Source organism: Pollachius pollachius (assembly GCF_949987615.1).
Source record: "Pollachius pollachius genome assembly, chromosome: 3".
NCBI lineage: Eukaryota > Metazoa > Chordata > Actinopteri > Gadiformes > Gadidae > Pollachius > Pollachius pollachius.
In genome coordinates this window covers 4,427,471-4,449,211 of record NC_136936.1, presented here as the reverse complement: position 1 = coordinate 4,449,211, position 21,741 = coordinate 4,427,471, and the positions used below count along the sequence as shown (strand labels likewise).

At 46.1% G+C, this 21,741-nt stretch overlaps 2 protein-coding genes across 2 annotated transcripts; both read left to right on the top strand.

Annotated features, from left to right (window-relative positions):
• Positions 1-3,256: 3,256 nt before the first annotated feature.
• On the top strand, positions 3,257-7,501 carry LOC307073167 (extracellular calcium-sensing receptor-like; the record flags this gene model as incomplete). Its single annotated transcript, XM_079732869.1, has 9 exons — positions 3,257-3,264; positions 4,285-4,558; positions 4,704-4,790; positions 4,891-5,160; positions 5,298-5,504; positions 5,634-5,912; positions 6,043-6,270; positions 6,369-6,492; positions 6,588-7,501. The coding sequence occupies 9 exons, from the start codon at positions 3,257-3,259 to the stop codon at positions 7,499-7,501; spliced, it is 2,391 nt and encodes a 796-aa protein (XP_079588995.1).
• Positions 7,502-10,019: 2,518 nt separating this feature from the next.
• Positions 10,020-19,749, top strand: LOC307073166 (vomeronasal type-2 receptor 1-like; the record flags this gene model as incomplete). The annotated part of the gene is made up of 13 exons (XM_079732868.1): positions 10,020-10,808; positions 10,995-11,747; positions 11,865-12,059; positions 12,167-12,388; positions 12,835-12,952; positions 16,525-16,805; positions 16,951-17,037; positions 17,138-17,407; positions 17,546-17,752; positions 17,882-18,160; positions 18,291-18,518; positions 18,617-18,740; positions 18,836-19,749. 13 exons carry the CDS (start codon positions 10,020-10,022, stop codon positions 19,747-19,749), a joined length of 4,467 nt encoding a protein of 1,488 aa, XP_079588994.1.
• Positions 19,750-21,741: the final 1,992 nt, after the last annotated feature.

Here is a 21,741-nt window from a genome sequence, read left to right as displayed (position 1 = left end):
CTCAGCTCCTCTGCCCTGTCCATCCTCAGCTCCTCTGCCCGGTCCATCCTCAGCTCCTCTGCCCTGTCCCGCCTCACCTCCTCTGCCCTCAGTGTCCTCATTTCTGCCCTGTCCATCCTCAGCTCCTCTGCCCTGTCCATCCTCAGCTCCTCTGCCCGGTCCATCCTCAGCTCCTCTGCCCTGTCCAGCCTCATCTCCTCTGCCCTCAGCTCCATCCTCATCCCTGTTCTGTTCAACTCTGCATTTTTAGTTTAGTGGAGGAAGAGACAGCACTTAAGACATGACAGACACACTATCAGGATGAAAAGATCTAGCAACAAATCACAGCTTGGTTACAGTGACTTCTGCACACAGGCCTAGCTTAATTATTTCAAAATTATGTCTTGGATAGCAGCTGCCCACCTTTTGAAGAAATCTGTAAGCTTCCTCCTTTTTGTTCCACTCATGTTTACCTTTTATCTCTGAAATGTTCACTTGTTGACTTTCACCCTAAGTTAAGAAGTAGATAGAATGTCTTTTAAAATGGTTCATATTATATAATGATGTAATCAAACGTTCTTTAAATAAAACACTTTTGAATGAATGAATGAATGAAGCTATCTTTTTCTTAAAGGCTAGCCGATAGGCTACGTCACCATCATGTTTGGTGGCTTTTAAATCTAACCTGCTGTGTAGCCTATATGCAAACATTAAATCACAGGACCTACTGTACTCACAAATAAATAGCCTAGGCAATGCACTGCAATTCATAGATACAAATACGTTTGAAATTCATCCAGCTAGGAATGAGAAATGTGATTCGGAGATCGCATAGACTACTTGCTAAATCATTTAGAATTAGCAGCATTGTTCTTTTTAACTAGCGCTTGCCATTTGACATACCAGTAGCAGGCTATCCCTGCATGTCAGCCTGCCACACACATAAAGATTTTATAAATCTCAACCGATTTTTTATCTGTGAGAGACCCCACACATGAAGATAAAAAATCTGTGATTTAACAGTTTTGATCGTATTGTGTGTGGTGTCCTGCGATATTCCAAACACAGCACACCACACACATTAGGATTTGTCCCGATTGTCGGCTTCCCCCCCACACAAGACGATTTGACACCACAACGTTCTCCGCCGACAATCGTAAATATTGAACATGTTTAATACTTACGATTATCGGCGCCGACTGATTTCGGAGCCGATTGTCGGCCGAATTTCACTCTTAACACATCACACACTACAAGAGAATCTTATAAAATAATCTTAAGAGTTTAAGATAATCGGGCGATGTCTGTCCGTGGTCGGAAGGGGGAAAATCGGGGCAAAATCAGCCCGATTATCTTTATGTGTGTGGCAGGCATAAGGTTAATTTTTCCTGCTTAATGAAAATGCAAGCCCATATCTAATGATATTAGCCTATTGGTTTAATTTCGTTTCTCTTACCTCGCCATTCACCTGTCTACTACGATAATTATGTCTGATGATGACCGTTAGAATGATTTGACGTTGTGTTGTCTGATCTGGGGGGAGGAGGAGCTGCTGCTCAAGTTTCGTGCGCGATATGCCTACTTCTCAAACTTGCTCCAGATGTCTAGGCCAGCCTATCCCTACTCCATTATTTAGAATTGTGTTTTAAAACAACATAGATTTGCAATGGAAAAGTTGTAAATGAGTAGGACAACATTGCTCGTGATGGACTAGGCAGACTGCCAAAATCGGCTGGAGCTGATCTGCTGCGCAGAACTCCAGACCCGGCCGCTTATGTGCCGGGGCTCCGCCCCGGACAGCCCCGGCCCAATTTAACCTCTGCATATATATACATATATATACATATAAATATATATATATATATATATAAATATATATATATATATATATATATATATATATATATATATATATATATATATATATATATATATATATATAGACAGACGGACAGACATAGATATAAATATATAGATATACATACATATATTTATATTATGTATACAAAAAAGGTATGTGAATTTTTTTATTTTGTACTGTTCATATGGGAACAGGACCCCTGCATCTGGCTTATTGCTGAGTTAGCCTACCTAAAAAGAAGCATATCGCTCTGATTGCATTAGTTAAGAGTACATTGCACTATGCTACATTGTTAATGCTGATCATTCTTAAATTGTTTAACTGTTAAATGTGTAAGGTGTTATAAAAGTGTCGCAGGAAACAGGAAAGAAGGTCTGGTTTAAGGCCAGGTCTAGGCCAAGTTTTACTGTTTTGTCTATGAAAAGGCCTTTTTGTTAAAGGGCCAAATGTTTTTTAGAGGTAAAAAAAATATGTGAAATAATTAATATTTTTTTGTTAATTTATGATTTGCTGTTTACTTAAAAATAACCAAAGAAATAAAATCCAACTCTGTACCGTATTGAGTTGTATAGCATCTTATTTTGCATTGTGTTGAATCACATTGAGTTTATTCAAATCGTGTCGAATCACATTGGTAGTTGCATCCTATGTTTCTTTAATGAATCGGATCATTGGCAATGCAGCGAGGTTTCTGCTCTCAGAGATGGAGGGGGAGGGGGGTTGAACAGTCAGACTGGGGAGTTGTGGGGACAATGGTGGTTCGAGTTTTAATTTATTTATTTTAGGTTTTGCAACACTGTTAAGTGTCCATTTGTTTTTGGTAATTATGGTAACATGTTAGGAGTTCAAGCTTTTGCATATATTTTTTAGAGGGGGGTATATTGAGTGTGTGTGGATTGGTTTAAAAAGCGTCAGCTGGCCTGAGACGGACTAATTAACCTCTGGGGATGGATGAGGCTGCAGAGCTGTGGTGCTTTGGGCAATCAAGGCACACAGAATAAACCAGCCATTAACACTCACACTCAGGAAAATACATCTGGCATGTCAGTATTCAACAACTGCTCTAAATGCTACAAACCTTTCAACTCTGTAATAAACCGTTTTTCTACAACATCTACCTGTGTCTTTGTGCATGAGAAACCCAGTAAAGCCAGACGCCTCAGTGGTGTGTGCATGGTCAACTGGTACAATAACCAAAAAGGTAAGTTGCCCAAATAAAACAATAACAGAACTCCTCATCCTTTTTCTGCAAAGGCCTATTTGATAAAAATGAGGTGGCTCCTACATCAGATTTTAAAAGTTTATATAGACTCCAACAGACACTACGCAGATATGAGGGAAGAAAAGTCCCATGATCCTATAATTATGAAGTTTGACCAGTTGCATAAACACATAATTGTAAGTACTTTTTGCATCATGACCGGGTAATATACAGGACTTGGACATTGTGTATTCACATTGCAATGACCGCCTCAGTTTTTGTAAGAATAGGAGCATAGAATTTAGTCATTACTTAGTAAATCATCATACACTTTTTCGTTATAAGGGGTGACATTGTTATGTTGGAAAATGTTACTGAATTTCTCATACAGGGTGGCAAAATTAGCATATGTTACAGAATATTGACATTTATTTTTTAATTAACATTAATACAACTCTCTCAGTTCATCATAAAATACTCAGCAGAAGACACTCCCAAACTAAATATCCCATGATTTCTTTTACTGTTATAATTTTCTGAGTGGCTCTAGATTGATGGCTTTTTCGGAATGTAAAATTGAATCGTTAATAAAACATTATACATGTGCACAAAAAGATGACGACACGACAAGATATCTAAATAAGCCTCTGTAAAGTTAAAGCCATTTCATTAACGAAGCAGTAGAATTCTCAGATGTTTAGAATTGTTATTTTAATTCTTTCTTATTTCTTAAATTTTCCTATGGTAATGCAGTCAGGTTCCCTCCCCTTAAAGTCCGTCTGGTCTAGATACATACAGCAATAAAAAAAAAGAGTAAATTAGCAAAGGGGATGGCATTATACCGCATATAAAGTTGTGTTTGAGAAATAATTTAGTTCAGAAAGCAGAGCCAGACTAGAGGGCAGTCATGAGAGCCCATAAGGAATCACACTTGATAATTTGTGTTTATTTGTTTTTGGTCTCTTTCTCCTCTCATATGTCTTCAACAGGTCCCATCTCTTGTATATCAAAGAGACAATTTAATCTGAATGAAATGCACAAGTTTGGGGATGTCATTCTGGGAGGGATCTTTATTTTTAACTTTTTCACTGAATCTTCTGAACTTTATTTTACTTCAAAGCCAAACCGTCCCATTTGCTTTGGGTGAGAGTCTGAGAATGTGTTGATAAAGCAATTTTAACTATATAACAATGTTGTTTATGAATAATTTCCTTTTTTTTAGCTTTCAACCTCTAATTTTCAGACAGGCCCAGACTATGGCCTTTGCTGTTGAGGAAATTAACAGAAACTCCATACTGCTTCCCAATATATCGTTAGGGTACAATATATATGATAGCTGTGGAATCCTATGGAACTCATTGAGTGCAGCTCTGTCTATGACCAGTGGCAGCGGAGAGCATTTTCAGTTAAATGAGAGCTGTTATGGATATCCTCCTGTGCTAGGAATTGTGGGAGATTCTTCCTCAACACGTAGTATTGCTATTTCTAGCTTAGTAAGCTTGTACAGGGTTCCAATGGTAAGTTGTGATCTCATTTTTAAACAGACAAGGTTCATGGTTGATGATAGCCATTACGTTTAAAATTACTTAAAGTCAAAGGCCAATTCTAAAGAAATTCAGGCAGATAAATCGTGACAATTGTTTCTACCTTTACATTGGACAGGTGAGTTATTATTCCACTTGTTCCTGTCTGAGTGACAGGAGGCAGTACCCATCCTTCTTTAGAACTATTCCAAGTGATGCATTTCAGGTAGAGCACATTCCTTACCCCAGGAAATATGTAGGGAAATGTTCCGCAAGCTATTTTTATTTTATTTTAAATTTCTAAATTGTATTTTTCATTCAACCAGGTGCGAGCTATGCTCCAAATTGTCAGACGGTTTAAATGGACTTGGTTAGGCCTGTTAATCAGTGATGACGACTACGGACTCAACGCTGCCCAATCCTTCAAGTCAGACCTGGCCGAGTCTGGGAGAGGCTGTCTTGCTTATTTAGAGGCTCTGCCTAAGAGAAACGATTTAGATCAGCTGCAAAGGATTGTTGGCATAATTAAGAAATCCACATCCCGTGTGGTTATTGTATTTGCATATGAAAACCACATGCATAATCTAATGGAAGAGGTTAGATATTTTCAAAAAACAAGGACAATTGTAGTTTTTTTTTCAAGTAAATGCAATTCAAACTGAAAAGCAAAAATATGTTGCAGCAGATTAATTAATTTGTTTACTTTTTTTAAAATATACATTCCAATCCACAGGTGGTGAGGCAGAATGTTACGGGCCTACAGTGGCTGGCCAGTGAAGCCTGGACTACAGCCGTTAATCTACAGATCCCAAGATACATGCCTTTTCTTGCAGGCACTCTGGGCATTGCCATCCGCCGGGGGGAGATAGCAGGACTCAGAGAATTCCTTCTGAGAATACGCCCTGACAATGACACACTCAGCAATCAGGACAACAATTTAGTGCGGGTTTCATTTTACACAGATTCATAATCAAATATCTTATAGGAATACTTTTCAATGTATAAGTGACCAATAAATGATACTTATGTTTGTTTATGATCCCCCTTATCATGAATTCCCCTTCATTAGGTAAAGCAGTTTTGGGAGCACATATTTCAGTGCAAGTTTGTATCTCCTGGAATGGAGTTTGAAGGGCAGACTCAGGAAAGACTGTGTACAGGGAATGAGATTCTAAGGAATGTAGAGACTGATTTCCTCGAACTGTCCAACCTCAGGCCAGAGTACAATGTGTACAAGGCAGTATATGCCCTGGCACATGCCCTACATAACCTTCTGCAGTGTGTTCCAGGGAGTGGGCCTTTCAAAGGTCAAAGCTGTGCCCGTTTACAGGGACTACAGCCATGGCAGGTCTGTTTTCATTCAATTCCATAATGAAAATGAATTGACATTTTCCCATGATTTTATATAATGTTCATTTGAGAACTCAATAGTAAAACATACTTTTTTTCACTATTTACTCCTCCTTCCTACCATACAGCTTTTATATTACATGCAAAAGGTCAATTTCACAACAGATTTTGGTGATCAAGTCTCATTTGATGAAAGTGGGGATGTTTTACCAATCTACGATGTGATGAACTGGATGTGGCTCTCAGATGGAAGCACAGAGGTTAAACATGTGGGTGAGGTCAAAGAGTTGGCTTCAGAAATAGAGGATCTTATCCTTAAGGAAGACCAAATCTTTTGGAATTTTGAATCGAAAAAGGTCTGCTGACAATCTATCTAATATCCTTGATGAGTTGAATTTGTCATAGTATGAAACGTGGAATATTTTTGAATGTAATCAACTTGTTCCTCCCTTAGCCTCCCAGGTCAGTGTGTAGTGAGAGCTGTACCCCTGGCACCCGCATGGCCAGGAAGAAGGGTGAACCTGTCTGCTGCTTCGACTGCATTCCTTGTTCAGAAGGAAAAATAAGCAATGAAACAGGTTTGTTTGCAATAAATATATTTCTTCACTGCAAATCAATTGCACATATATTGTCAAACGCAAAGACTAAAACTACTTTTGTTATTTCCTGTTAGATTCAACACAATGTACCAGCTGTTCAGAGGGGTTTTGGTCCAATCACCAACGTAATCACTGCAAACCCAAAATCATTGAGTTTCTTTCCTATATGGAACCCCTAGGCATCTCCTTGACAACTGCTTCATTATGTGGTGCACTTTTAAGTTTAATTGTTTTTGGAATCTTCATCAAGCATCGGACCACGCCAGTAGTTAGGGCCAACAACTCAGAGCTCAGTTTCCTCATTCTGCTGTCACTCAAATTATGCTTCATGTGCTCCTTGCTTTTCATTGGTCACCCAAGGCTGTCGACTTGTCAGTTGAGGCAAGCAGCCTTTGGGATCAGCTTTGTGCTGTGTATTTCGTGTATCCTTGTGAAGACCATGGTTGTTCTTGCGGTATTTAAGGCCTCCAAACCAGGTGGTGGTGGTAGTCTGAAGTGGTTTGGGGTAATGCAACAGAGAGGGACTGTTGTATTTCTTACTTTAATACAAGCAGCAATATGTTTAACCTGGATTATGTCGTCCTCACCAACACCTCATAAAAACACACAGTACTATAAAGACAAGATAATAGTCGAGTGTTTAGTGGGATCGACAGTTGGATTTGGAGTTTTACTAGGATATATCGGCTTACTGGCTATTCTAAGTTTCTTACTTGCTTTCTTGGCCCGGAATCTACCAGATAACTTCAATGAGGCAAAGTTTATCACCTTCAGCATGTTGGTCTTCTGTTCTGTTTGGATAGCCTTCATCCCAGCTTATATCAACTCTCCTGGAAAATATGCAGATGCTGTAGAGGTGTTTGCCATTCTAGCTTCCAGTTTTGGGCTGTTACTGGCCCTATTTGGACCAAAGTGTTACATAATAATCCTGAAGCCTGAGAAAAACACAAAAAAAGATTTAATGGGGCGAGGAAAATCAATATCATAAAAACATGGTTATCTGGCAATCCTTTTAAAGGAAAATAATAAGTCGATGAGTAGAATTACTACACTACCTATCTTCTATTTAAATTGCATCTTCAATTGTAGTTTGAAATCATTACAGATCTCAAATTACAACCAGTTATTTTATTGATCTTCATGATTAGTTCGACTAATCAACATGTATGTTAAAAGAGAATAAATCTTGTTTTCAACATTGTGATGAGACCACTTCTTTTTTCTACCATCTTAAACGAGGCTAATTAGGTATTCCCAGTGTATCTTTGGATACATATTGTTAATCTAGGGTTTGGATATTATTAATATTCCGGATTGGTAATGCCTACATCTCCACGGTGGACTGGTTAAAAGTTTTCAAATTTGGGGTATACATACTGTGGCATCCCGCCCCTTAAACCTCGGCCCGGGCGGGTCCGAGGATCAGTGGTGGATGGCGTATACCGCCGCCACCCACAAACCGGCGACAGAGAGCACCACTTCTCCCCCCCCAATCAGCGAGATAGGGGACACCTGGCCGGAGGGAGGAGAAAGCCCAGGAGCCATTTTTAAAGGCAAACAAGGACGGGAGAGGGGAGACGAGTGACACGGGGAAACAGCTGGAAACCCCCAATGGACTAGAGGCTCTCGGAGACCCTATATCGAGTAGATGTGTTCTCTGTCTTGTTAATAAATGCCGTGTGTGGCTTAAACCCCGACTGCGGAGTGTGATCTCTCCTTGACCCCAAGACATCGGGGAGCGGGTTACCACATATGCTGGAGAATGCAGGCAACCTGAAGGACCCCACTACAACACCAACCCGGCATGCAGAACCTGGACGGAACAGCGGCTACGGCCGCCCAGCAACAACAGCGGGAGACCACCATTGCCCTGCTCCGCGATGCCGTACTGCAGCTCACCCAACACGCCGTCAGCGCCGCCCCGACCGCCGCTCCGACCAGCGACTCTCCAAGCTTGGTCCCGACGACGACGTGGAGGCATATCTGGAGGTCTTCGAGCGGACCGACCAGAGGGAAAACTGGCCAGAGGAGCAGTGGGCCCATATTGTGGCACCGTTCCTCACCGGTCCAGGCCAGCAGGTGAGCCAAGACATACTGGCAGAGACCACCCGACAGTACCCCGCCCTCAAGCAGGCAATCCTGGCCTACTACGGTCATAACCTTGCGGCCCGCGCTCAACGCTTCCACGACTGGCGATTCGACGTCCGGGGCGCCGTACGGATGCAGATCGCCCAGCATGGTCGGTGGTGAAGAGATGGCTAGCGACCGGAGAAGGACCCAGCCATATCGACAGGGTGTTAATAGACAATACCATTCGACAGCTCCCGCCGGGCGCCCGACGGGTACTGGCCCACCACCATCCCGACACAGTGGATGACCTGGTCAGACAGCAGGAGAACTGGCAGGTGGCCCAGCACCTGAGCGACAGTACCGGAACCACCCCACGACCCGTCGAGATCCGCCGAGACCGACGGGGACCCACGACCGGGGCCTCGGCACCCTCCCCCGACCCACCGATCGTGAACCAGGAGAGTCGCGAGGGGAGGCGGTGCTACGAGTGCGGCCAGCCCGGCCACATCGCCCGCTACTGCCCGGGAGACCGAGACGCGTCGATACTGTCGGCCTACGCGGACAAGGGGAAGGGCCGGCCCTGCATGCTGGCGACCTGTTGGGCGCAGGGGACGTCCGGGAGCCTGACCATACCTGTGCGGGTCATGAATCAGGACACGCAGGCCCTACTGGACACCGGCAGCGTGGTCACCCTCCTCCGCCCCGACATGGCGGGAGGAAGGGAAGGGAGACCCATGGAGGTGGCCTGCGTGCACGGGGACACCCGAACCTACGAGACCTGCCACGTGGTCGCCCGGACCCCACACGGGGTGTTCACGGCTCGGGCGGGGATTGTACCTCACCTCCCGGTGCCACTCCTGATCGGGAGGGATTGCCCGATATTCCACCGGCTGTGGGACCCGGCGCGAGAACCCCGGAGCAGAAGAGAGCCTCCCCGCAGAGGGGCGAGGAGAGCTCGGCAGGGCTACGGGGCCACGCGGTTCCCGTCGTCCCCCGGAGAGCTGACGACAGAGGACCAGGAGTCCGAGGGGAAGGGTCCCTCTCCATCGGGGTCTCCGATCCACACGGGGAGAGGACCCGTCCGGACCTGGTCGCCGGGACCTCCCCCCGACACCCCGGAAACCCTCACGGCGCCCGAGCAACCCGATCCCCTGGAGGAGCCGGAGAGTTCTCCCCTCACCGAGTTCTCGGACTTCTTAAGGGGAGGGGGGAAGGCTCGGCCCGACCAGGCCAGTTCGCCACCGCCCAGCTCCAAGACGAAACATGCCTGGAGCCACGTTTTGGTCCACAACGGACAGACCCGAGACTCGGTGAGTCACCTGCCACACCCACACTTCAGCACAAAGGGGGGACTACTATACAGAGTAGTGGCAGGAGAGGGGTGAGTGAGGGAACAGTTAGTAGTGCCCCGCACGTACGTCAGCAAGGTGCTGTTCATGGCCCACACCCACCTCCTGGGAGACCATCCGGGCATGGACAAGACCCAGGAACGGGTCCTCGCGAGATTCTATTGGCCGGGGGTAAAGAGGGATGTCGAGCGTCACTGTCAGGGGTGTCCCGAGTGCCAGAGGGAAGCGCCTCGGGCAACAGTCAGAAACCCCCTTATCCCCATGCCGATCATAGAAACTCCCTTCGACCGAATAGCACTGGACATTGTGGGGCCCCATCCCAAGACCAGCCGGGGACACGATAAATCCTGGTACTGGTGGACTACGCCACCTGATACCCCAAGGCTCTACCCCCGCGTGCAGAGGCGCAAGCTAATGCTACTATTTAGCCGGGTAGGGATAGCAAAGGAGGTGTTCAATGGTCAGGGCTCCTGCTTCATGTCCCGCGTAATGAAAGAAGTACTCAGACTCCTGCAGGTAAAGCAGCTCCGGACCTCAGTCTACCATCCCCAGACGGATGGCCTGGTGGAGCGGTTCAACAAGACCCTAAAGCAGATGCTCAAAAAGGCCATGGACCTGGACGGTAAAAACTGGGACCAGCTGTTACCACACGTATTGTTTGCCATACGGGAGGTCCCCCAGGCGTCCACCGGATTCTCCCCCTTCGAGCTGCTGTATGGACGAAGGCCCCGCGGCATCCTGGACATAGCCAAGGAGGCATGGGAAAGCCAGTCGTCCGGAAACACCTCCGGCAGGCCCAGGCGAGGATCTACAACTGGGGAGCCCAGCTACGAACCTTCCAGCCTGAGGACCTGGTCCTGGTCCCCACGGCGGAATGTAGGTTCCTTGCGAAGTGGCAGAGACCCTATGAGGTTGTTGAACGTGTGGGGGAGGTAAACTACCGGGTTAGACAACCAGGGAGGCGAAAGCCTAACCAAATAAACCACATTAACATTTTGAAGCAGTGGAGGGGGGGGGGGACCCCCTGACCTTGCTCCCCTGGCGCCGGCGGCCTGACGCGAGATCCCGGAGGTCCCGGTGGGGGAGGACCTCAGCCCGGCCCAGAAGCACGACCTGGACGAGGTCATCATGCAGCACCGGGACGTGTTTTCTGAGCTTCCAGGGAGGACCACGATCGCCGACCATGATATCCGGACGACGCAGGGAGTGAAGGTGAGAGTCCACCCCTATAGGATCCCGGAGGCCCGGAGGGAGGCCATACAGGCCAAGGTATGCCGGATGCTGCAGCTCGGGGTCATCGAGGAGTCGCGCAGTGCCTGGTCCAGCCCGGTAGTCCTCGTACCAAAACCAGATGGGACCTATCGCTTCTGTAATGACTTCCGGAGGCTGAACGAGGCGTCCGAGTTCGTCGCATACTCCATGCCCCGCTTGGACGAACAAATCGAACGCCTTGGGCCGGCCCGTTATCTCACGACCTTGGACCTGATCAAGGGGTATTGGCAGGTACCGTTGACCCGGGCTGCCTGGGAGAAGACGGCGTTCTCAACTCCAGGGGGCTTGTACCAGTACACCGTCCTCCCCTTCGGAGTACATGGCGCTCCGGCCACCTTCCAGCGCATGATGGACCAGCTCCTGAGGCCCCACCAGGCCTACGCAGCGGCCTACATAGATGACATCATCATCATCAGCCACAGCTGGGATGTCCACGTCCGTCAGCTGAGAGCAGTGCTGGGGGAGTTGCGGAAGGCGGGCCTCACCACCAACCCGGCCAAATGTTGTCTCGGGCTGGAGGAGACGGTGTACGTGGGGTACCAGGTAGGGCAGGGAACTGTTCGGCCACAAGAAAGCAAGGTGGCCTCCATCCGGGACTGGCCCCAACGCCGCACCAAAACGCAGGTGAAGTCCTTCTTGTGACTAGTCGGGTATCACCAGCGGTTTATACCCGGGTTTGCCACGCTGGCCAGCCCAATGAACGACCTGACCCGGAAGGCCCTGCCGGACCGGATTACCTGGTCCGAGGCAGCCAAACAGGCCTTCGGGACGCTCCGCGAGGCCCTGTGCTCGGAACCAGTGCTCATAACCCCCGACTTTGCTATCCCCCTGATAGTGCACACGGACGCGTCGGAGGTGGGGCTGGGGGGAGTCCTGTCCAGGGCGGGTGGAGCCTGGAGAAACTCAGGTATTATCTCCTAGGGAGGGAGTTCACCCTGGTCACCGACCACGCCCCCCTGAAGTGGATGGCCGGTGCCAAGAACACCAACGCCCGGGTGACTCGATGGTTCTTGGCCCTCCAGGACTTCCGCTTCAAGGTGGACCACCGACCGGGCAGGGAGCACGCCAACGCAGACGCCCTGTCACGTCGGGATACCTGCCTGGGCAGGTTCACCGTCTACCAGAGGCCTGAGCAAGCGGTGGAGGAGTGTGGCATCCCACCCCTTAAACCTGGGCCCAGGCGGGTCCGAGGATCAGTGGTGGACGGCGTATACCGCCGCCACCCACTAACCGGCGACAGAGAGCACCACTTCTCGCCCCCAAATCAGCGAGATAGGGGACACCTGGCCGGAGGGAGGAGAAAGCCCAGGAGCCATTTTAAAAGGCACACCAGGACGGGAGAGGGGAGACGAGTGACACAGGGAAACAGCTGGAAACCCCCAATGGACAAGAGAATCTCGGAGACCCTATATCGAGTACATGTGTTCTCCTTCTTGTTAATACACGCCGTGTGTGGCTTAAACCCCGACTGCGCAGTGTGATCTCTTCTTGACCCCGAGACATCGGGGAGCAGGTTACCACGATACATATTTTAGTCTCCAAAAGGTTTGGTGCCAAAATTTCTTGCCGATAGGTAAAAGAAATCTGAACTTGGTGTACATGCCTCATTTTGCATTTTGCATTATGTGAGCATTTCGAGGATGGTAGGAGCCGGGGGTCCCAGCCGAGGATTGAGCTGGCAACCTTTGGGTTCCCAATCAACGAGCTCTACATCCAGAGCTACTGCCGCCCCCCAGCCCTGCCGGACTGTGATTCGCAAGAAAAGGGCGGCCGCTGGCAAGAGCCCTGAGATCCAAGCCCCCCGTTTCCTGTACTGTAATTAATTAATGCCCTTAAATATGACTACTTTAATGCCTCTGCATATGTAATGTTCGTTTCCCTTGGTAAAGGGTCATTAGCCCCCCCTATTGCCTATTGACAATTACTTCAGGAAGGACGTTCGTCCATCAGCCTCCATTGACTCCCATTAATTTCCTGTGGAGGCGGCGGCCAGGCAGGGCTGCCCCCAGCTGGGCTGCGGAGCCCGCAGCCGGGCTGTGGAACCCGCGGCAGGGCAGGGCTGCCCGCGGCGGAGCCTGTGGCCGGGCTAAATGCTGCCAAGCTGCGGAGCCCGCGACAACGATTGACTTGATCTATTAATGAAGTCCCTCAATCTTAATTGGCTTAACACCATGACCAACATTCTGAAACATCCATTAACATCCACATTTGCCTCAAACAATGTTGTGAAATAATGTTCTTGTTGTTCTTTTAGTTGTTTGTTACTCTGACCATTCTGCTTGATATCGTGGAAAGGATGTTAGTGAATGATTCAGAGCATTATGCATTTTAAATGGCATCACTTTTGGTATTGTGTCTTCATTTTTCTTAAAACAGTTGTAAAAAAAAGGCCCTATGATAGGCCCTGATTTTTTATTTTGTTTTACAAATCAAGAGTAGGCCTGATTTGACTAATTGGCTTTGCATCCTTTCCTTCTGCCCTTGTAGTCCCAAGACATGCTGCTCACAAGCTTTCAAAGTACAATGCTGCCACTGGTGGTTTTGTATCCATTCACATAATTATCCCGCCCTGCTTTTTGGTAGTTCACCAAAACCCCCTGAAACAACTTGAGTCTCACAAACTTATGCCACCATACGCCACTAACAGTGCAAGCAGGCCGATGGCAACCAAGCACACAGTCCTTCCTCCCTCAAAACCAACAGCCGCCACTGCTAAAAAGAAGCACATCAGACTGCTTGCATTAGTTGGAGTACATTGCACTATGCTTTATTGTTAATGCAGATCATTCTTAAATTGTTTAACTGTTTAATGTGTAAGGTGTTATAAACCTGTCGCTGGAGACAGAACAGGAAAGAAGATCTGGTTTGAAACAATTGTGAACTATAAATGTAACTCTTTGGGTTAATTTATGACTTTCTGTTTGCTTAAAAATAACCAAAGAAATAAAATCAGACTCTGTACCGTATTGAATTGCATAGCATCTTATTTTGCATTGTGTTGAATCTCATTGAGTTCATTCAAATCGTGGCGAATCACATTGGTAGTTGCTTCCTATGTTTCTTTTATGTATCGGATCATTGGCAATGCATCGAGATGCGTATGTCCCCCGTTGGCCCCAGTGATGGGGACACATCCCTACTGCCTACCCATTGGCGTGGAATAAAGGGCTTGTTCAAGTCCTTCAACAGAAACCTGAATTCTTCAAACGCTTTGAATGCCATGACAATCCAGGCTGTAGATGTTGAAAATGGTTGGACACTACTTCACACATGTCACAGTACAATGTCTAAATTAAATACATGTGTCTGATACAATTCACTCATAAATTAACCAAATGCACTTTTTGATTAAGCTTGGTCTGGCAATATCTCATGTAACCCATGAGGCCTCTATGACCCAGAAAGCACCTCCAGTCACCTCCACCAGCCATGGCAGCAGCCCAGGTTTCCGGTCTCAGAGATGGAGGGGGAGGGGGTCGGACTGGGGTGTTGTTGGTGGTTTGAGTTTTAATTTATTTAATTTAGGTTTTCTAACACTGTTAAGTGTCCAATTGTTTTTGTTAATTATGTTACCATGTTAGACGTTCAAGTATTTGCATATATATTTTTAGAGGGGCATAAACAAAACAGCCTCAGCTGACCTGAGACGGACTAATTAACCTCTGGGGATGGATGAGGCTGCACACCTGTGGGGCTTTGGGCAATCAAGGCACACAGGATAAACCAGCCATTAACACACAGACTCAGGAAGATAGATCTGGCATGTCAGTGTTCAAATTCTGCTCTGCATGCTACAAACATTCAAACTCTGCAATAAACCGGTTTTCTACATATCTAACTGTGTCTTTGTGCATGAGAAGCCCAGTAAAGCTAGACGCCTAAGTGGCGTGTGCATGGTCAACTGGTAAACTATCCCAAAAGCTAAGTTGCCCAAATAAAACAACAACAGAACTCCTCATCCTTTTTCTACTCAGGCCACATTTGATAAAAATGAGGTGGCTCCTACTTCCGATTTTACAAGTTTATATAGACTCCAATAGATATTGACTCTCTTAAAGTCTAAGTCATTTACTGATTCAGTACTCGTCTCTGGAATCCACTCCCTAACCAAACAAAATAAAATAACTATGACAATGAAAGATAATACACTTCCTTTGTCCCTTAAATGTTTCATTGTTCAGGCAGGACTGCCTAAAATGCGTATACATTGTGGGAAATCTACGTACAATTGGTTGCCAATATCAGGACAGACACTATGCAGATATGAGGGAAGAAAAGTCCCATGATCCTATAATTATGAAGTTTGACCAGTTGCATAAGCACATAATTGTAAGTACTTTTTGCATCATGAAAGGATAATATACAGGGCTTGTACATTGTGCATTCACTTTGCAATGACCGCCTCAGTTTTTGTAAGAATAGGAGCATAGAATTTTGTCATTATTTAGTAAATCATCGTACTTTTTCATCATAAGGGGTGACATTGTTACGTTGGAAAATGTTACTGAATTTCTCATGCAGGGTGGCAACATTAGCATATGTTACAGAATATTTACTTTTTTTTTTAATTAACATTAATACAACTCTCTCAGTTCATCACAACATACTCAGCAGAAGACACTCCCAAACTAAATATCACATGATTTTTTTTACTGTTATAAGTTTCTGAGTAAATAAAACATTATACATGTGCTCAAAGAGATAACACACGACAAGATATCTAAATAAGCCTCTGTGAAGTTAAAGCCATTTCATCAATGAAGCAGTAGAATTCTCAGATGTTTAGAATTGTTATTTTAATTCTTTCTTATTTCTTTAATTTTCCTATGGTAATGCAGTCAGGTTCCCTCCCCTTAAAGTCTGTCTGGTCTAGATACATACAGCAATAAAAAAAAAGAGAAAATTAACAAAGGGGATGGCATTATACCGCATATAAAGTTGTGTTTGAGAAATAATTTAGTTCAGAAAGCAGGGTCAGACAGGAGGGCAGTCATGAGAGCCCATAAGGAATCACACTTGATAATTTGTGTTTGTTTGTTTTTGGTCTCTTTCTCCTCTCATATGTCTTCAACAGGTCCCTTCTCTTGTATATCAAAGAGACAATTTAATCTGAATGGAATGCACAAGTTTGGGGATGTCATTCTGGGAGGGATCTTTACTTTTAACTTTTTCACTGAATCTTCTGAACTTTATTTTACCTCAAAGCCAAACCATCCCATTTGCTTTGGGTGAGTGCCTAAGAATGTGTTGATGAAGCAATTTTAACTATATAACAATGTTGTTTATGAATAATTTCCTTTTTTTAGCTTTCATCCTCTAGTTTTCAGACAGGCCCAGACCATGGCCTTTGCTGTTGAGGAAATTAACAGAAACTCCATACTGCTTCCCAATATATCGTTGGGATACAATATATTTGATAGCTGTGGAATCCTATGGAACTCATTGAGTGCAGCTCTGTCTATGACCAGTGGCAGCGGAGAGCATTTTCAGTTAAATGAGAGCTGTTATGGATATCCTCCTGTGCTAGGAATTGTGGGAGATTCTTCCTCAACACGTAGTATTGCAATTTCTAGCTTAGTAAGCCTGTACAGGGTTCCAATGGTAAGTTGTGATCTCATTTTTAAACAGACAAGGTTCTTGGTTGATGATAGCCATTACGTTTAAAATTACTTAAAGTCAAAGGCCAATTCTAAAGAAATTCAGGCAGATAAATCGTGACAATTGTTTCTACCTTTACATTGGACAGGTGAGTTATTATTCCACTTGTTCCTGTCTGAGTGACAGGAGGCAGTACCCATCCTTCTTTAGAACTATTCCAAGTGATGCATTTCAGGTAGAGCACATTCCTTACCCCAGGAAATATGTAGGGAAATGTTCCGCAAGCTATTTTTATTTTATTTAAAATTTCTAAATTGTATTTTTCATTCAACCAGGTGCGAGCTATGCTCCAAATTGTTAGACGGTTTAAATGGACTTGGTTAGGCCTGTTAATCAGTGATGACGACTACGGACTCAACGTTGCCCAATCCTTCAAGTCAGACCTGGCCGAGTCTGGGAGAGGCTGTCTTGCTTATTTAGAGGCTCTGCCTAAGAGAAACGATTTAGATCAGCTGCAAAGGATTGTTGGCATAATGAAGAAATCCACATCCCGTGTGGTTATTGTATTTGCATATGAAAACCACATGCTTAATCTAATGGAAGAGGTTAGATATTTTCAAAAAACAAGGACAATTGTAGTTTTTTTTTCAAGTAAATGCAATTTAAAGTGAAAAGCAAAAATATGTTGCAGCAGATGAATTAATTTGTTTACTTCTTTTTAAAATATACATTCCAATCCACAGGTGGTGAGGCAGAATGTTACGGGCCTACAGTGGCTGGCCAGTGAAGCCTGGACTGAAGCCGTTAATCTACAGATTCCAAGCTACATGCCTTTTCTTGCAGGCACTCTGGGCATTGCCATCCGCCGGGGGGAGATAGCAGGACTCAGAGAATTCCTTCTGAGAATACGCCCTGATAATGACACACTCAGCAATCAGGACAACAATTTAGTGCGGGTTTCATTTTACACAGATTCATAATCAAATATCTTATAGGAATACTTTTCAATGTATATGTGACCAATAAATGATACTTATGTTTGTTTATGATCCCTCTTATCATGAATTCCCCTTCATTAGGTGAAGCAGTTTTGGGAGCACATGTTTCAGTGCAAGTTTGTATCTCCTGGAATGGAGTTTGAAGGGCAGACTCAGGAAAGACTGTGTACAGGGAATGAGATTCTAAGGAATATAGAGACTGATTTCCTCGAACTGTCCAACCTCAGGCCAGAGTACAATGTGTACAAGGCAGTATATGCCCTGGCACATGCCCTACATAACCTTCTGCAGTGTGTTCCAGGGAGTGGGCCTTTCAAAGGTCAAAGCTGTGCCCGTTTACAGGGACTACAGCCATGGCAGGTCTGTTTTCATTCAATTCCATAATGAAAATGAATTGACATTTTCCCATGATTTTATATAATGTTCATTTGAGAACTCAATAGTAAAACATACTTTTTTTCACTATTTACTCCTCATTCCTACCATACAGCTTTTATATTACATGCAAAAGGTCAATTTCACAACAGATTTTGGTGATCAAGTGTCATTTGATGAAAGTGGGGATGTTTTACCAATCTACGATGTGATGAACTGGATGTGGCTCTCAGATGGAAGCACAGAGGTTAAAAATGTGGGTGAGGTCAAAGAGTTGGCTTCAGAAATAGATGATCTTATCCTTAAGGAAGACCAAATCTTTTGGAATTTTGAATCTAAAAAGGTCTGCAGACAATCTATCTAATATCCTTGATGAGTTGAATTTGTCATAGTATGAAACGTGGAATATTTTTAAATGCAATCAACTTGTTCCTCCCTTAGCCTCCCAGGTCAGTGTGTAGTGAGAGCTGTACCCCTGGCACCCGCATGGCCAGGAAGAAAGGTAAACCTGTCTGCTGCTTCGACTGCATTCCTTGTTCAGAAGGAAAAATAAGCAATGAGACAGGTTTGTTTGCAATAAATATATTTCTTCACTGCAAATCAATTGCACATATATTGTCAAACGCAAAGACTAAAACTACTTTTGTTATTTCCTGTTAGATTCAACACAATGTACCAGCTGTTCAGAGGGGTTTTGGTCCAATCCCCAAGGTGATCACTGCGAACCCAAAATCATTGAGTTTCTTTCCTATATGGAACCCCTAGGCATCTCCTTGACAACTGCTTCATTATGTGGTGCGCTATTATGTTTAATTGTTTTTGGAATATTCATCAAGCATCGGACCACGCCAGTAGTTAGGGCCAACAACTCAGAGCTCAGTTTCCTCATTCTGCTGTCACTCAAATTATGCTTCATGTGCTCCTTGCTTTTCATTGGTCACCCAAGGCTGACGACTTGTCAGTTGCGGCAAGCAGCCTTTGGGATCAGCTTTGTGCTGTGTATTTCGTGTATCCTTGTGAAGACCATGGTTGTTCTGGCGGTATTTAAGGCCTCCAAACCAGGTGGTGGTGGTAGTCTGAAGTGGTTTGGGGTTATGCAACAGAGAGGGACTGTTGTATTTCTTACTTTAATACAAGCAGCAATATGTACAACCTGGATTATGTCGTCCTCACCAACACCTCATAAAAACACACAATACTATAAAGGCAAGATAATAGTCGAGTGTTTAGTGGGATCGACAGTTGGATTTGGAGTTTTACTAGGATATATCGGCTTACTGGCTATTCTAAGTTTCTTACTTGCTTTCTTGGCCCGGAATCTACCAGATAACTTCAATGAGGCAAAGTTTATCACCTTCAGCATGTTGGTCTTCTGTTCTGTTTGGATAGCCTTCATCCCAGCTTATATCAACTCTCCTGGGAAATATGCAGATGCTGTTGAGGTGTTTGCCATTCTAGCTTCCAGTTTTGGGCTGTTACTGGCTCTATTTGGACCAAAGTGTTACATAATAATCCTGAAGCCTGAGAAAAACACAAAAAAAGCTTTAATGGGGCGAGGAAAACCAATATCATAAAAACATGGTTATCTGGCAATCCTTTAAAAAGAAAATAATAAGTCGATTAGTAAAATTACTAAACTACCTACCTTCTATTTAAATTTCATCTTCAATTGTAGTTTGAAATCATTACAGATCTCAAATTACAACCACAGTTATTTTATTGATCTTCATGATTAGTTTGACTAATCAACATGTATGTTAAAAGAGAATAAATCTTGTTTTCAACATTGTGATGAGACCACTTCTTTTTTCTACCATCTTAAACAAGGCTAATTAGGTATTCCCAGTGTATCTGTGGATACATATTGTTAATCTAGGGTTTTGGTATTATTAATATTCCGGATTGGTAAGGCCTACATCTCCACGGTTGACTGGTCAAAAGTTTTCAAATTTGGGGTATACATACTGTGGCATCCCGCACCTGAAACCTCGGCCCGGGCGGGTCCGAGGATCAGTGGTGGACGGCGTATACCGCCGCCACCCACTAACCGGCGACAGAGAGCACCACTTCTCCCCCCCCAATCAGCGAGATAGGGGACACCTGGCCGGAGGGAGGAGAAAGCCCAGGAGCCATTTTTAAAGGCACACCAGGACGGGAGAGGGGAGAAGAGTGACACGGGGAAACAGCTGGAAACCCCCAATGGACTAGAGGCTCTCGGAGACCCTATATCGAGTAGATGTGTTCTCCGTCTTGTTAATAAACGCCGTGTGTGTCTTAAACCCCGACTGCGCAGTGTGATCTCTCCTTGACCCCGAGACATCGGGGAGCGGGTTACCACATATGGTGGAGAATGCAGGCAACCTGAAGGACCCCACTACAACACTAACCCGGCATGCAGAACCTGGATGGAACCACGGCTAAGGCCGCCAGCAACAACAGTGGGAGACCACGGAAAGCATTGCCCTGCTCCGCGAAGCCGTACTGCGACTCACCCAACACGCCGTCCGCACCTCCCCGACCGCCGCTCCGACCAGCCGGCTCACCAAGCTTGGGCCCGACGAAGACGTGGAGGCATATCTGGAGGTCTTCGAGCGGACCGCCCAGAGGGAAAACTGGCCAGAGGAGCAGCTGGCCCATATTGTGGCACCGTTCCTCACCGGTCCCGCCCAGCAGGCGAGCCAAGACATACTGGCAGAGACCACCCGACAGTACCCCGCCCTCTAGCAGGCAATCCTGGCCTACTACGGTCATAACCTCGCGGCCCGCGCTCAACGCTTCCACGACTGGGCATTCGACGTCCGGGGCGCCATACGGACACAGGCCCTGCATGCTGGCAACATGTTGGGCGCAGGGGAATTCCGGGAGCCCGACCATACCTGCGCGGGTCATGAATCAGGACACGCAGGCCCTACTGGACACCGGCAGCGTGGTCACCCTCCTCTGCCCGGACTTGGCGGGAGGAAGGGAAGGGAGACCCATGGAGATGACCTAAGTTCACGGGGACACCCGAACCTACGAGACCTGCCACATGGTCGTCCGGACCCCACACGGGGTGTTCACGGCTCGGGCGGGGATTGTACCCCACCTCCAGGTGCCGCTCCTGACCGGGAGGGGCCACACGGTTCCGAGGGGAACGGTCCCACTCCACCGGGGTCCCCGATCCACACGGGAAGAGGACCCGTCCGGACCTGGTCGCCGGGACCTCCCCCCGACACCCCGGAAACCCTCACGGCGCCCGAGCAACCCGATCCCCTGGAGGAGCCGGAGAGTTCCCCCCTCACCGAGTCCTCAGACTTCTTACCGGGGAGGGGGGAAGGCTCGGCCCAACCAGGCCAGTTTGCCACCGCCCAGCTCCAAGACGAGGCCCTGAAACATGCCTGGAGCCACGTTTTGGTCCACGACGGACAGACCCGAGACTCGGTTAGTCACCTACCGCACCTACACTTCAGCACAAAGGGGGGACTACTATACAGAGTAGTGGCAGGAGAGGGGGGAGTGAGGGAACAGTTAGTAGTGCCCCGCACGTACGTCAGCAAGGTGCTGTTCATGGCCCACACCCACCTCCT